Genomic DNA, 16,226 nt, shown 5'->3' with positions numbered 1-16,226 from the left:
AACCTGGGGCCCTCCAGAGGTTGTTAGACTACAACTCTCAATTGGCCAATGGGAGTTAGAGTCCAATGACAAACTAGAGGGTCACAGGTTAGCCACCCATTTGTCCACCTTTGGTCCCCACCCTGCACTCAGCTCTCATCTGTGGCTCAGAGAAGCTATCAGCATGCAAAATGGGAAATGGCTTTGAATCATTGGCTGAACCAGGTGAGGGTATCCAATGGGTCTCAAATCCTTAATGTGTTAGGGACTTCCCTGCATTTGAATACAGGCTCTGGCAGATGAGATCAATAGTGGGTCCAACATTCAAAAAGGCGGTTTCTGCACATGTTGTAGAGGGAAGAGAGGGGCAGATGGGGCTCATCAATCTGTGAAGGTAGCCCATCTAGAAGAAGGAAAACACTTATCCTAAACCTGCTCTGTCTTGCAGGATCTGTTAGGCAGAAGAAAAGGCTGAGGAGTAAACCCTACACAAATCCTGAGTGGAGTTCCTAAGATGGTTGGATGGCACCTTGTACACCTCTCTCCGGCAACTTTTGCACCCAAGCTGGTGCCAAATATATGGCTCTGCTTTCCTTTGGTTCACATCAGTGAGTCTGAGAAGGGGGGTCTTGTTGTCTGGGCAGCCCAGGACATCCATACACACTGCCCAGGCTTGCGCCCCAGAGAGTTCACTTTGGTGCTGCTAATGCAACAAAAACAAGCGCTAGGATTCTCCAGAGATTTGACTTCACTTCCAATGGAGGAGGACTCCATTATCTCTCGAGACACATGAATGCTCAACCTACTCATGGACATACACATACCTGCAATGCAGTGGATACTCATGAGCCAGTGGGTTGTGAATGAAGGGACCAAGGAAGATACAAGATACAATAACCCCTTTTCACAACCACAAGAATCAGTGTCGGATGTAATCACACTCCTCTGTTTTACATGGTACATTGCTCCAGAGAAATGAATTCCCAAGGACTGGTGGGATTGCTTACATCTAGGAGTAGTGGACAATGTACTACTTGCTTAGGACAATGGGGGCAAACAGCTAGTGTAGTGCCAGACCTGAGCAAGGCTTCAGAGATGTATGAGCATGTATTGTTTTCTTGCACTGGAATTCTTAGCTCTCTACACATGTGTAGGTTTGGTGTACTAGACCACACACTCTTCCCCCTCTCCAATTTCCCTCTTTTCATACTGCCTACTCTTTGAGTCTCCTCTGTGGTCAAAGCATTGGATTGAGGGCTCTGTTGTTTATGGGCATTCCCACCCCCAGAAAGCATGAAGCAACAGGAAAACTCCATAGACTGTAAGCAGAGCAAAACCAAACAATAACCATCCCCAGAGACAACAATGCTCCATTGTCTTGCATGGCCTTTTCAGTCTTTCCTATTCTAATGCCTGAGAAGCCACAGTTAACAAAGCAGCAGCTAGAAGCCACTTCCTCCTCCTGAAGCAGGACACATCCTGCTGGACGGAGAGGACCGATATGCAGAGAGGCATCTTGATCTAATAACAAGGGTGGTTAATGCTGGCAGTGCAGGGAAAGCCCTCAGGACGGCACTTAGGACACAGCGGCTATGCTACAAAATGGATGAAGTGGCCTGTGGCCTGTTTTCACATTGTTATGGCTTCGGAGAACAATAAAGCATTGTTGTCTCCAGGGGGTCCGGTTGTTTGAATTCATAGCACAGAACATGGGAGAGGTTCTCCAGAGGGCCAGTAGGTAGACACTCTCTGTGGGAGGTATCAGATAATTAGCAAGGCATAATTTTCTAGGACATGGTGTGTGGTATGTGTTTGGGTACTATTACAAAAGAGAACAAATAGAAGGACAGTCATCAACAGCCAGCACAAGCAGTCAAACTGAATCGCAAGAACGGAGGCAAAACATTTACAGTAGCCAGTGCCTCTGACAAAAACTTGGCTTGGGACATGCTGAAAGCTGCCCACAATTTGCTTCCAGCAAAGAGACACCAAGAAGGAAGGTGTCTTTCTAGAAAGAAAGAAAAAGATTGCAGAAAAATGCAAAGATAAGCGGAGCTCTGTCCCCCACTCCAGTGCTCTTCAGCTTTTCTTGCTGGCATGAGGAAACCGAACTCTGGGTAAACACCTGCAACCCCGAGAATTTCACACTGCCCAGACACTGGAGTGGTGTGCAAGTGTATTCACTTGGAAAGTCAGTGGCATATTTGGTGGGTTCATACTCTGCAAATGCTATAATGTTTGAAAGTCTGGGGGGCGGGAGCCAGTCACTCATTATTTCCTCCACATCTGCCCTCCCCAATGGCAAGTTTCCAAAGCAAATCTAATCAGAATCAAGGTTAAGAAATACATTGGTCAGGACCACAGAGAAAGCCTGTAGGTGGGCACAGATACGCTTGTGGTGAGATTCAGATGATTATGGAATACTGTGAGTGACTGATGTTGAGAAGAGATGCCCCTTTCTCACTGTTCCGGCCCCTGTTCATTTAACAGCAGCTTGAGGTTTCCTTCTGCACTTCCATCTATTTGCCAGGAGGACTTCACTGCTCTACCTCCACAGTTGGAGGCAGCATGTCTCTGAATACCAGTTGAAGGGAAGCACAGGTGGAAAAAGTGTGCTAGTGCTCAGGTCCTGCTTGCAGACTTCCCATAGGCATCTGGTTGGCCTCTGTGAGGACAGGATGCTGGACTGATCCAGCTTGCTTGTCATAGAATCATAGAGTTGGAAGAGACCACAAGGGCCATCGAGTCCAACCCCCTGCCAAGCAGGAAACACCATCAGAGCACTCCTGACATATGGTTGTCAAGCCTCTGCTTAAAGACCTCCAAAGTAGGAGACTCCACCACACGCCTTGGCAGCAAATTCCACTGTCGAACAGCTCTTACTGTCAGGAAGTTCTTCCTAATGTTTACGTGGAATCTTCTTTCTTGTAGTTTGGATCCATTGCTCCGTGTCCGCTTCTCTGGAGCAGCAGAAAACAACCTTTCTCCCTCCTCTATATGACATCCTTTTATACATTTGAACATGGCTATCATATCACCCCTTAACCTCCTCTTCTCCAGGCTAAACATGCCCAGCTCCCTTAGCCGTTCCTCATAAGGCATCGTTTCCAGGCCTTTGACCATTTTGGTTGCCCTCCTCTGGACACGTTCCAGTTTGTCAGTGTCCTTCTTGAACTGTGGTGCCCAGAACTGGACACAGTACTCCAGATGAGGTCTGACCAGAGCAGAATACAGTGGCACTATTACTTCCCTTGATCTAGATGCTATACTCCTATTGATGCAGCCCAGAATTGCATTGGCTTTTTTAGCTGCCGCGTCACACTGTTGGCTCATGTCAAGTTTGTGGTCAACCAAGACTCCTAGATCCTTTTCACGTGTACTGCTCTCAAGCCAGGTGTCACCCATCTTGTATTTGTGCCTCTCAATTTTTTTGCCCAAGTACAATACTTTACTCCCTGTTAAAATTCATCTTGTTTGTTTTGGCCCAGTTCTCTAATCTGTCAAGGTCGTTTTGAAGTGTGATCCTGTCCTCTGGGGTGTTAGCCACCCCTCCCAGTTTGGTGTCATCTGCAAATTTGATCAGGATGCCCTTGAGTCCATCATCCAAGTCGTTGATAAAGATGTTGAATAAGACCGGGCCCAAGACAGAACCCTGTGGCACCCCACTAGTCACTCTTCTCCAGGATGAAGAGGAACCATTTATGAGCACCCTTTGGGTTCGGTCAGCCAGCCAGTTACAAATCCACTGAGTGGTAGCATTGTCAAATGTCTGTGTCTCAGGATGCTGATGCGGATACAGGAGTTGGGCAAAGAAAAGGTTCCAATCCTATCCTGCAAGGAGTGGCTTCATAGCAGAGCAGTTGTTTGTGACACAGTCTATGCAATCCATATACAGTATGTCAGTGGCTCCCCATTCCCCCCCCCTTTCATGGACCACATGAAAACTGCTCCTTTTTTCTGCCTGTTGCAGCAAGTGTAAAGTGCTGTGCTAAATGCTGTATCTGTATCTCATTGCTTTTTTCTTTGTTCTGCTGTATTTTATTGCGATACAATTTGAATTCCATAAAATATAAATTACAATAATAAATAATGAAGTACAATATGAGTAATAAAAGAAGACAATTAAAAACCAATATGAGCATTTAATCCCTCCATTCAGTGTCACAGCTTCCACCTGAAAGAAGCTCGCAGACCACAATTTGGGAACTTCTGTTAGAGATCAGCAATCTACGGTTTTAATGCACTTCTGGAAGTTTTGTGAAATGCCCTTCAGCTCCTTGAACTAGACATTCATTCTAACAACCAGGAATTAGTTTCACTGTGGCTTTGACACTTATACTCACCCTGTGATTAATCTACAGTGGTACCTCGGGTTACATATGCTTCAGGTTACATTCACTCCAGGTTACAGACTCCACTAACCCAGAAATAGTACCTCGGGTTAAGAACTTTGCTTCAGGATGAGAACAGAAATTGCGCAGCGGCCGAGCGGCATTAGCTAAAGTGGTGCTTCAGGTTAAGAACAGTTTCAGGTTAAGAACGGACCTCCGGAACGAATTAAGTACGTAACCACAAGTACCATTGTATACACTTTTAAAGTGCTCATGCATGCCTCTATACCCCTCACTAAACCAGCAATACACATCAAGAAATCTGGGGCTCTCATATTTGTTGTTTCACTTTTTTGAATTTGTTATTTTGTCTTCCTTCTGCATGCAAATGGCAGACAGAATATGAGGATAGAACTACTGTACACATTTCCACCCACTCTGGAAGAATGGCAGATGAAGGTGATGGACTATATGGAATTGGCGGAAATGACCGGCAGAATCCGAGACCAGGGAGAAGAGTCGGTGGAAGAAGATTGGAAGAAATTTAAAGACTATCTACAGAAATACTGCAAAATTAATGAATGTTAGAATGATGTTGGATTGAAGTTAAGTGGTTTTTAGCAGCAATGTTATAAAGGAATATGTAAAAATGGATGGTTATCAGGTGATAATCTAAAGTTATAATATATTAAGATAAAAGATTAAGATAAAATCAAAGAGGGAAAGGATTTGCTGAATTAACTAATTGAAATGGAATACAAAAAAGGGAGGTGTGAGGAGGTCAGGGAAACAAGCAAATGAAAGATAAGATATGGAAAGACTGATCTGTTTTTAATCGTTTTTACTTTGTATGTCCATTTTTTCTTTTTCTTTTTTTCTTTCTCTTTTTTTCTTTCTCTTTTCTCTTATTTTTGTAATATGTTGAAATTTTAATAAATATCTTTTAAAAAAACAAAAAAATTTCACATTTCCAGGTACCACTTGCTTAGTACCACTAAGGCATATGCAAGTGAGAATGAACATAACGCAGTAGGTGTGCTTAACCATGCTAAGCGTGCCAGTTCTCCCTTGTAAATGCTTCCCTCTGGGCATTTTAAATCAGTTTTCCAGCAGCTGGGTTATGATGGAAATGTGCCAAACTAAGGAGGAGGGAGAACCAGGAGCACATTTGCAGAGGATAATTGATGTGCACTGAACAGGGTACACATTCCCTTTCCCGCTTGCTGATACTCCGCTGTGAATGCCCTGACTTTCTCCTGCATTTGAAATTATTGTGTTAAATAGTATATACATTTTTAAAAATAATAATAGAATTGGGAGCACACATCTTTTCAGATCCTAGGACATGTTGCAAGCCTAAATGACCAAGGTAGACAGGACGTTCAATATCCCAGGTGTAAACAGACATTAAGAGACTTTCTCTAGGCAACATAGATAGCACATAAACCAGATCTCAAGCCATCAGTTCAGGGCCTTATAGGAAAGCTGCCCACCCACAGTCCCAAAACCAGCATTGCTCATCACTGCACTGTGCGTTTTCAGACAGGAAGTGTGATATTATGTCCAAGTCTCCCCAAATCAGGCATCCCTTCTGCCCAAAGGGAGACTAGTTTACCCCAAATATAGTAAAATATTTTGGGATCAGTAAAGAACGGCTCCTGTTGATTGCTTGACAGGGAAGGCATTTACTGAGATTGCTAAGGGCTAGTTTATACATGCATAAATGACTTGATCGCTCAGTATTTGATCAACGCAGCCAAATGTGGGAACTGACAGCGAGCAACGGGAAAGTTCTGTCTGTGATGATGAAGCTATAATGCAGGGCTGAGCGACTTGCAGCTCTCCAGATGTTGCTGAACTCCAGCTTCCATTATCCCCGACTAGTAGCCATGCTGACTGAGGCTGATGGAGGTTGGAGCCCCACAACATTGGGAAGGCAACTTGTTAACTTTTTTTATATAGGAAAATATGGGAAGCAAACAAAGTCGAAAGCAAGTCTCATCTTCATAGTGTACAAATCCCCCCTCTGAATATGTGCTTGACAGCATCACTCTCAACAGGATCCAGATAACCTTGTGACATCAGGTATAGCAGAAAAGGTTAAAGGTAAAGGGACCCCTGACCATTAGGTCCAGTTGTGACCGACTCTGGGGTTGTGGCGCTCATCTCACTTTTTTGGCCAAGGTGTACAGCTTCCGCGTCATGTGGCCAGCATGACTAAGCCACTTCTGGCGAACCAGAGCAGTGCACAGAAACGCCGTTTACCTTCCCGCCGGAGCGGTACCTATTTATCTACTTGCACTTTGATGTGCTCTCAAACTGCTAGGTTGGCAGGAGCAGGGACAGAGCAATGGGAGCTCACCCCGTCACGGGGATTCGAACCACCGACCTTCTGATCGGCAAGTCCTAGGCTCTGTGGTTTAACCCACAGCGCCACCCGCATCCCTGCAGAAAAGGTTAGGTAGGCACTGATGCACCCTCCCAACAAAATAAGGCTACCAGTGGCTACTAGTCATGGTGACAGTATGCTGCATCCAAGATCAAATGCAAAATGCCTCTGGATACCATTTGATAGGGAACAACAGCAGGAACGGGATATTGACCTAGTTTATTGACTTGTTTGTGGGCTTCCCAAGAGGCATCTGGTTGGTGACTTTTAGCAACAGGTTCCAGGATAAAACAGGTATTTGATCCAGTAGGACTCTTTTTACATTCATACACTGCACCTGCTGAAATCCTTTATTCTTTACACAAATATTAAGGACCCTGTCTGCTGCAGTAATGCGTGGTGTTCGTAGTTGCAGTATGGAAAAGGTGGCATTTCTCCATGAATCTGACTCCTTTTAAAGATAGTTCCCATCAACCTAACTTATGTCAGTGAATTCCAAAATTTAACTGTGAAGTGGTTTTTCCTCCTGTCTGGATCTCTTGGTGTTGCAGTCAACTAAGTTCTACTCAGAGTAGAGCCATTTAAATCAGTGGATTTAAATTGGCCATGTCCTTTAATTACAGTGGCTCTGTTCCATCATGTTAGCTGTATGCCCCTAGATTATAATGAAAGGGGAAATCTCATATTCACTTTATCCTCACCTTTTAACTAAAAAGCCCCAAATGTTTTAACCATTCCTCCTTGTCCCTGTACGATATTGACTCTTCTATAGAACTATTAACAGAACAGCAATCTGATCCTCCATTGTTTCCAGCCACCCTAAACCCAACAAATGTTTGGTTTACACATGATTTGCCATGTTCTGTTCTAAATCTCTTAGATTATCTTATTATAGAAAAGTTCAAATGCTGTAAAGTAAGTCAATAAACAGAAGGTCCACTTAAAGTATGGGTTGGATAGAAGGGGGAAATTGCATCTGACTGTTTCTGAGGTCATCGCAATGAGATAGCTATGGCTGATGGTTGACTAACTCTCAACCCTTGGCCATTACACTCTTCATCTCCTGCAGATGCAGCTGGTGGTAGAGCAGCTCTGCCTCATTACTTAACATGAGATATTAATAATTATGACATTGAATATTTTTACTATGCAGAAAAAGCAAATACCTACTATCGACATTTCCCCCCTAGCTGCTGACCACAACAGGCAGGTTATCAGACATGTGGCGGGCTCCTGACGTAGCATGGTACGCATAGCTGTCAGAATACGCTGCACGAAAATGTCTCCAACACTTAAAAGCAGAACGAGACACAGATCAGAGGAGGCACTTGGAGGCTATTGCTTTTATACCTTATTGTAGGAAACTTCCTTGATGCAGTACTGTGACTTACTTCCATAGTCACATGCAATGAGATAACCTGTCAACAATGGTACCTGCAGTTGATTGAGGTCTGGCCTCTGCTGAGCTTACCTCTCTCAGGACCAGTGTGAGATGTGCAAGGATTCCCACTTTCCACTTAAGAGCAGATAGTCCTTCCTGATGAAGAGTTCCTGCCACATGCACTCCATTTCTATCTCATCCACCCATGCTGTATCTTACTTCATGATTGTCTCTCACTTCCAAGACAGATGGACCAATGGTATGTTGCAACACCAGGCAGTTTAATATGTTCATAGGATTTTCATTACCAGCATTGCCACAAAACCATTTCAAGTCTCCCTACTGAGGCTTGGGATCCTTACTGTTAAAAGATTCAGTCACCATGCAGTGCTGTGAGTGTATTTCAGAGTTGGCAAAACACTAGATACTATGAATTTGATTTTTGCCACAACATCATAATGCAAATTGCAATTTGGCAACTTCTGCAAGCATCTTTAAAAGGGGTTTTTATCAAAGGTTTCTGACACAATGCTATGCTGTGAAGAGACTGCAGTACCTCACGGAGTTTGAGGTACCCGAGATCAGCAGTCCTAACAATTCTAGCTTCTGCGCAATTGAAATACAGGCCTACATGTTATGGAACAAGTTGCAAAGCAAACACAACAGGCTTCAGTGAAGCAGAAAGCCAAGCAGACACAGGTTGTTGCTTTTTAATAAAAAAAGTTGGAATTTACCTTATTTGTTCTCGCTGTCACTTAGGAGAGCCTCCTCCTCCTCCTTAGCAACAGGAATCTCTCAGGATACAACAATATCAGAGATTGCAGAACAATGATTAGAAAGGCAGGCATGCTCTTTTGCTACTGCAGTGGTCAGAAGAGCCTTACACTCTGCAACTCAAATTCATCTTCCTTCCAGGTTGCTGTGGAGCCAATAAAGCAGCAAAAAACCAATGCTGGGAGAAGCATGCTCCAAGCAGAGGATTCTGGCTTTACATGAGAAGTGGCTGGTTTTGCCAAGTGCAGCTATGCCCTCTGCTGTCCAAGACTGACACTACTTTCCACATCAAGGTTGTTTCTTCATTTCTTCAGAATAAACACCAAATTTCATTCTTGGAAGGATGGTCAGCAGTGCTTGTCAACACTCTTCTTCCTTTGAAGTTTCTGTCACCTGATGTCATAGGATGTCAGGTGACAGCTGGACAGCCCCACAGAGTTTTCCCACTTCTGGGTCTATGTATCTTCCTTCCTAGAGCATTCAGATCTTGAGTGTACGCCAGCCTGGCTATCCAGACATCAGTCAGGACCTTTCCTTACAATTAATTGCAGCACCAATTTTCTATACAATTTACTGTCCATACAGCTAGTGTCAACACAAAAGGGGCTTCACAATCGAGCTGATTAGACTACACTTCCTTCCTTGTACAAATTAACATGAAGATAGAGCATTGATTCTGATAACATCAGAACAATGGAGGAATTAACAAGCAAGAAACGAGATAAATGCTGAGAAAAGCATGGTGTTCTTTTTATCGCTCAGCATTTAAGATACTTTCTGTAATTGATTTACAGACATCAAGTTAAGAAATACCTAATCAGCATCTCAAGTCCCTTCCTTAATCCTCCTCAAACTTATTCTATTTGTATTTTATTTTTAACTGAGTTTTCTCAAAATCAAAGTCCTTTAAACCCATCTTCCCTACAGCCAAGCGTCCCACAAATACATTTAATTTTCTGACCAATGTAACCATTAGGTGATTCTTTCTATTGTTTCTTTCCACGGGTGGCTGCACTGTTTTGGCTGCTGAAAATGTGAAACAATGCAGCCAGCAGTGAATGAGTAATTTACAATCGTGCAGCCACAGCAAATAATGAATTTTATTATTTATCATTTAAAATCATATACTGCTTAATATTTCAAAAAATCTCTAGGCAGTATAGTCTAAAAAACCAATGTGTCATACACCCATGATTCTAGGAGTAGAATGTGTTTTCAGGTTACTGTGTCACTGCCCTATATATTGTGCAACAAGCAGAATTTCCCCAGATGATCCAGCTCATCTGTACACAGGCAGGTGAACTTTCAGGTAACCTGGTCTCAAGTTGTTCAGGGTTTTCTATGTCAACACCACCTTGAACATGGCCTGGTAGCTGACTTACAGCTGACACTGTTCCCTTGGCACAGGTGTAGTATGTGCACATCCAGGTACTTCACTCAACCTGGCTGCAGTCTTCTGCACCAGCAGCAGCTTCTGGACCAATTCCAAGGCAAGCCCCCAAAAGAGCACATGACACTAATCTAATCATGGGGTTAGACATGCATGAATCATAGTGGCTAAGCTATCTTTGTCCAAGAAAGGGTGTAGATGGCATACCAGCCAAAGCTGGTAACAGGTGCTCACCACAGGGGTCACCCGAGTCCCCAGTGAGAGAGATGTACCAAAGAATGCCCCCAAACTACACAGATATTCCTTCAGGAATGCAGCCCCTAACTCCCAGGCCTGGGAACTGTTCACCCACTAAGTCTTCATCTTAGCAGAATTCAGCCTAAGTTTATAGACCCTCATCTAGCCCACTTTTTCTTGAGTCAGATGCTATGGACAAATACAGTTGAGTGTCGCCAGCATATTAGACACTGTGCCTCAAAATTTCTAAATTCAGTGGTTCCCAACTAGCTAAGGAATACGGACCCCATTTTTCAAAGGTCAAACCATGGACCCATTTTCAAAATTTGGTATTTCTATGGTAGTTTTTAGGGGATGCGGGGGTGCTGTGGTGTAAACCACTGAGCCTTGGGCTCGCCGATCGGTGTTTCAAATTCCCACAACGGGGTGAGCTCCTGTTGTTCGGTCCCAGTTCCTGCCAACCTAGCAGTTCGAAAGCACGCCATAGTGCAAGTAAATAGGTACCGGGAAGGTAAACGGCATTTCCGTGCGCTGCTCTAGTTTCACCAGAAGCGGCTTAGTCATGCTGGCCACATGACCTGGAAGCTGTATGCCAGCTCCCTCAGCCAATAAAGCATAATGAGCGCTGCAACCCCAGAGTCATCCGCGACTGGACCTAATGGTCAGGGGTCCTTTACCTTTTATGGTAGCTTTTGCTTTGTGAATGGTGCCATGGAACCCCTGGGTGAGTTACCCCATAGGTTGTCAGACCACCAACTGGTAATCAGAGTTCTAAATGAATTGCTCTCAGTGGCTTCATATTGATAGTTGCACACCATCCAAATCTCTGAGCAGTTTCCAGGGGTTCTAGGTGCTTGCCCAGGGTTTGTTTCCTTTGGAATGATGCAAAGTGGAGACTGTGGTGTCTTTATGATATATGGTTTATTTACATATATATGCAACCTGAACCTATGATGGAGGGGTTCACAGGATTAATACCTGAAGAGGATCTTGCTTCTCCTATGGCCACAGCCTTGGATTCCAGCAGAAATCATGCATAGCACTCTCTCTGGCACCTGTATGCTTTTAGCTTCTAGCTCACAAACCTCAACTCTGCCCTTTGTCTTTCTAACTACCAGACAGCTGAGGGTGGCTGGCCCACCCATTTACCCTCTGGCACAGAGTGACTTCCTCTGTTGCCTTAAGGATCCATACTTAGGGCCTTTATGGCCCTTGCCTGGCTAACTCAGCAATTTGAATCCATGCTAGATCCAGGAACTAGAAGGGTCTTGGCACATCGCCTAACCCGCCAAACTCGTAACACTACCCACAAGAACAAGACATCTTTTTTAAAAAAGGGAAACAGAGTGGGGTGTACTCTATACTTGCCTGAGAAATGAAGCAACAGCAGGATAAGAGATTTTCACCAGGGGAAGACGACTAAATTAAGGGAGCCAATCAGAAAAGAGACTCCCAAATGTTGATGGGAAAGTCGCCAGTATCTTCTAATGAAAAGTTTATTGCTAAGGTAACATTGTAATTTGGGCTGAACAGTTTGTTTTCTGCTGTATCATTATAGAACTTTTAAGATTTCTACACCAAGTCCTATGGATAATAAGTAACAAAGATGTACTAACAAAAAGTTTTATTTATAAAGAACTACAATTCAACACCAATGTAGAAAAGTTATTGAAAATTATGCAAGCACAAATTAGGTAACTGGCTTCATTCTTCACACTTCAGACACCAATGGTAGAATTGGGAGCGATACCATTACACCACTGCATGTTTTCTTCTATAGGTTTTAAAGATTAAAATAATAAGCAAAACAGACTCAATAACTATTTCTAGTTAGAAACACTCTGTAGAAGAGTAATATTGTCTCCTTTTAACATGATTCGACCTGCAATGGAAAAAAAAGTGCCATTAGATCTATGGGAGTAAAAAAGATGCCCCTTTTCTGACAACATAATACCCCTTTTCTACTAACATCTTAAATCCAGTTTTCAGTTCATAGAATCGTAGCATTAGAAGGGGCCACAAGGGACATCTAGTCCAATTCCTTGCAATGCAGGCTGCACAATGTGGAGCTCGAATTTGTGACCCTGAGATTAAGAGTGACATGCTCTACCAACTGACCCACTTCAGTTACATTCGTCATTTATCTACACCAGTCTTTCTCAACCTTGGGTCCCCCAATGTTTTTGGACTACAACTCCCACCATTCCTAGCAAGCATGACCAGTCATTAGGGATGATGGGAGTTGTAATCCAACAACATCTGGGGACCAAAGGTTGAGAAAGGCCGATCTAAACTGTATAATCAGTACTAAAAATATTGGCAAGGGTGGCAAAGTACAGTACTGTACAGCATTAACCCTTTCTCTTTTCCCTTTCTATGGCCTAACTCTTTCATGCCCTCAATTACAGCATTAATTTGCTATCCAAAAACATTCAAGTAACATCCTAGGATAAGATGAACTGCAAATATAATAAGACTTAGAGTAGGTAATATTTACAGATAAAAAAGCAGCTATTCTTCCTTTTCATGTTATTTTTCTACTACACTTTAATAATAATTTTCATAGCAGTTTCATAGTAGTATTAAAAGGTAATTCTTTACCACTTGTTAAGATTATAATTGGACACTGGAGAAAGAACATGCCCATTTGACAGGCAACAGTCAGCTCTTTTTCATACTTAGTGGTTGAAATCCAGCCCACTAGAAAATTTGCAGAAAGCCAATAAAGATCCAGGCACAGCAGGGCAGTGAAAGCCCAGTGGCTAAAACCCATCTGGAAGGGAACATCTGTACTAGATGTAACAGTCAAATAGTTTTTTTTTATTGAAAATATGGAAAGTACAATTGCATTTGCTAATGACAAAAGGGAATGGTGTCCTCAACACTCACCCAGCTGTTTCCTTGATTTTGTCTTGGAGTGAATCTCCTCAGCATCATCCAGAACCAAGTTCATATATTCATCAAATCCCTGTGTAAGCCAAAACAGTTGCCTATGACTTCACATTGTTTTAGGGAAAGCAGAACACATGATAAGGTAGGAAATAAAGCAATATATCCCAGTAGTGAATTCAGACAGCTTGTTAACATCATCACATGCTGCCTGATTTTATATAAAAAAGTGCATAACCCAATATACCAAAACAATGACACAAACCTCCAAAACAAGACACAATTAAACTAAAATAAAAGTTCAATTCTGGACATGCAATACTTTTCTGACAATGGCAGGAATTAATTGTGCTCTTTGGGTCTTCAGTTACATTTTATTTATTTTATTTTAAATTTATTGTTTTATTGCTTCACCATCTTAACTTTTACTGTGTCTTGACAGATACTGTAATGAGGGCATAAAATGCTGTTACAAATAGAAAGTAAAAGATTTAAAATCATAAAATAAGCAGCGTAAAATTAATAAACTATATAACTCAGAAGAAGCATTAAAAATGTAAAACAGTTTTCAGTTATTATTATTATTAATTGAATTTATAAACTGCCCTATAACCACATAAAATAGCTTTAACCTGGCATTTAAATTTGGTACCAAATGAACTTGCCATGGTAAGAGAGGCAAGCACAATTTTACAACCTTGTGAATCATGCAAAGGCATGATCATTTACATGCTTCTTGTTAGTAGGTGAAGAAGCTAAAGTTACTAGAAAATTAATTAAGCAGGAATCATTTTCTGGGTGGTTTGCTTCTGATAGTGTGGGTGGGTGTGAAGAAAGAAAAGAGCGAAACAGTGATGGCAATACTCACAATAATACAGCCTTCTATCCTCATGTTCACCTGTTCATACAGCCACACCTGAATTCTGGACCTCTGCAAAGTAAATAGTAAAGGAAGTATTTATAATGGTTCCAAAGAGGCTTTCACAAATTCAGTTGCCTATTGAAGATATCCATGGCTTTCACATGAAGAACAAAGGGCTGCCAAATCATACTTGGCTTTGGAAAAGGTAGAAATTCCAAAACCCAGCATGACATTAGACACACATCCTGTGCATATTCAGAAGGTGTGAGCCTGAATCATGGATTTGTACCAAGCCAATCCAAAATGTATAGATGTCTTAATCCAAACCATGTTTTTGAAGTGCTGAAGCACTACACAACATTATACTTACTTTGTTTGAAATGTTTATGGTTTATTCAAGACAAAAAGCTACTCAATCCTACGGTGCAGTTAAAATGCCATAAACAGAGGCCATGGAAATGGATGGGCAGTGTTCAAATTAGGACATAACCTAGGTTTCAAGGTGCCATTTAGCTCCTAGCTTTCACATCTCAGTTTCTAACACTGAACAGCAGGAAAGTGAGGTAAAGGTTTGCCTGCCACATTCGTTTTAAAAGTTCACACCAAGCCCTTGTAATACAGATTATATACGCTCCCCTCCAATAAAGCAAAATAGCACATCCTGACTATGATTTTATAACACAATAAAAAATTCCAGATCTCCTGGCCATTTGCTCTTCATCCACAAGTTATGCTGAATAGCACTACTTGTTCAAATTCATTATTAAGGAGTAAAAATCGCAAATTGTGTTTACTTACATTCTGTAGGTATCTGAAGATGAGGTTCTGCAACAAGTGGCTTAAGGAAAAACACATATTCATAATAAAGCAGCACAAAGCGAGCCAATTTTGACAGTGGCATTCAACATATATTGAGGAAAACAGCAACCACGAATTAGTATGCCTTGCTGTTTCTAATCAAAACCATTCCAATTTACTTTGGAAGATCCTTTTGAACATTTGGCTGCTTTCTGGGTCGAATCTGAGCCGCATTTTATTCACTCCCCACAAGTCTAGTCTGTTTGCCAGCATTTATATTCTGTCTTTCCCCCTCACGCTTTCCAGATGAACGGGGTAAAAATAATAAAATTTATTAAGTTTATTATTATTATTAAAGAGGATTTCAAGGCTACCCACAACAGCGCATGTGTGGCGTCGCTACATACATGCATTATTATTATTATTATTATTATTATTATTATTATTATATTATTATTATTATTATTATTATTATTATTATTATTATTATTATTATTATTTTACTGAAGAGGATTTCACATTATTCAATGCCACTCCCCAAAACACTGTGAGGGGGACTAGCTTGAGAACGTGGAACCGGTCCATTTTTACTGCTGACTGGAAACAACTGGGGATTTGAACCCAAGTCTCCCGGGCCAACGACCTGCAGAAGCTACGCGACACAAATCAATGTATTCCCGCCACTCCTGCGCCGAAATTTCCTCACGGGAAACCAAGCACCTGCTTCTCTCCTCGCCCCTTCAAGCCCCCTTGACGACCCCTCGCCCTACGAATCTCAAGACACCTCCCTTGTGCGCCATTGCTTACCTCCCCCCCCCCGCCCGTTACCATCCCCTTCCCACGCCGGGCCTGCTTCGCTTCCCGAAAGCCACGGAAGGATACGATGGGCTGCACCATCACTTTCTGCACCTTCTGGCCTTGCCCGCGGTACGCCATGGCTGGCAGCTGGGCTGGGAGCGACCCCCGACAGGACGAGCCGACTTAGGCGGGACGGGGCAGCCAACGGTCAACTCCTCTCACTCCTCGCTTTATTCCTCGCACGCGCGCGGGCCGACGCTCCACCGACGTAGCTAAGAGAACTTCCGGCGCGGGCAGGAAGCTAAGCGACAGCCGTTCGTTTTTTGCATCACAATGGCGAGGCTGAGAGAGCGGCGCCCGCGTGATCCAAAAAGGGCCAATCGCGCAGGCGCTCCCCG

The 16,226-nt window shown here is 42.8% G+C and overlaps 1 protein-coding gene across 1 annotated transcript; it reads right to left on the bottom strand.

The window, feature by feature from the left end:
• Positions 1–12,090: 12,090 nt before the first annotated feature.
• Positions 12,091–16,136, bottom strand: SNRPE (small nuclear ribonucleoprotein polypeptide E). Its single transcript, XM_082227186.1, has 5 exons — positions 15,913–16,136; positions 15,031–15,057; positions 14,239–14,301; positions 13,371–13,449; positions 12,091–12,363 (listed from the first exon to the last, which is right to left on the bottom strand). The coding sequence occupies exons 1-5, from the start codon at positions 15,964–15,966 to the stop codon at positions 12,308–12,310; spliced, it is 279 nt and encodes a 92-aa protein (XP_082083312.1). The 5' UTR covers positions 15,967–16,136; the 3' UTR covers positions 12,091–12,307.
• Positions 16,137–16,226: the final 90 nt, after the last annotated feature.

The sequence above is a fragment of the Podarcis vaucheri genome, assembly GCF_965113315.1.
Source record: "Podarcis vaucheri genome assembly, chromosome: 6".
Taxonomy (NCBI): Eukaryota; Metazoa; Chordata; class Lepidosauria; order Squamata; family Lacertidae; genus Podarcis; species Podarcis vaucheri.
This window is presented reverse-complemented; position numbering and strand designations above follow the sequence as displayed.

Excerpts from the sequence above, each read along its gene's own strand:
- SNRPE (XM_082227186.1), bottom strand. The coding sequence starts at position 15,966 with ATGGCGTACCGCGGGCAAGGCCAGAAGGTGCAGAAAGTGATGGTGCAG. Across the intron at positions 15,058-15,912 it reads AAGTGATGGTGCAGCCCATC|AACCTCATCTTCAGATACCT; the intron begins GTATCCTTCCGT and ends CACTTGTTGCAG. Across the intron at positions 14,302-15,030 it reads TCTTCAGATACCTACAGAAT|AGGTCCAGAATTCAGGTGTG; the intron begins GTAAGTAAACAC and ends TTTACTTTGCAG.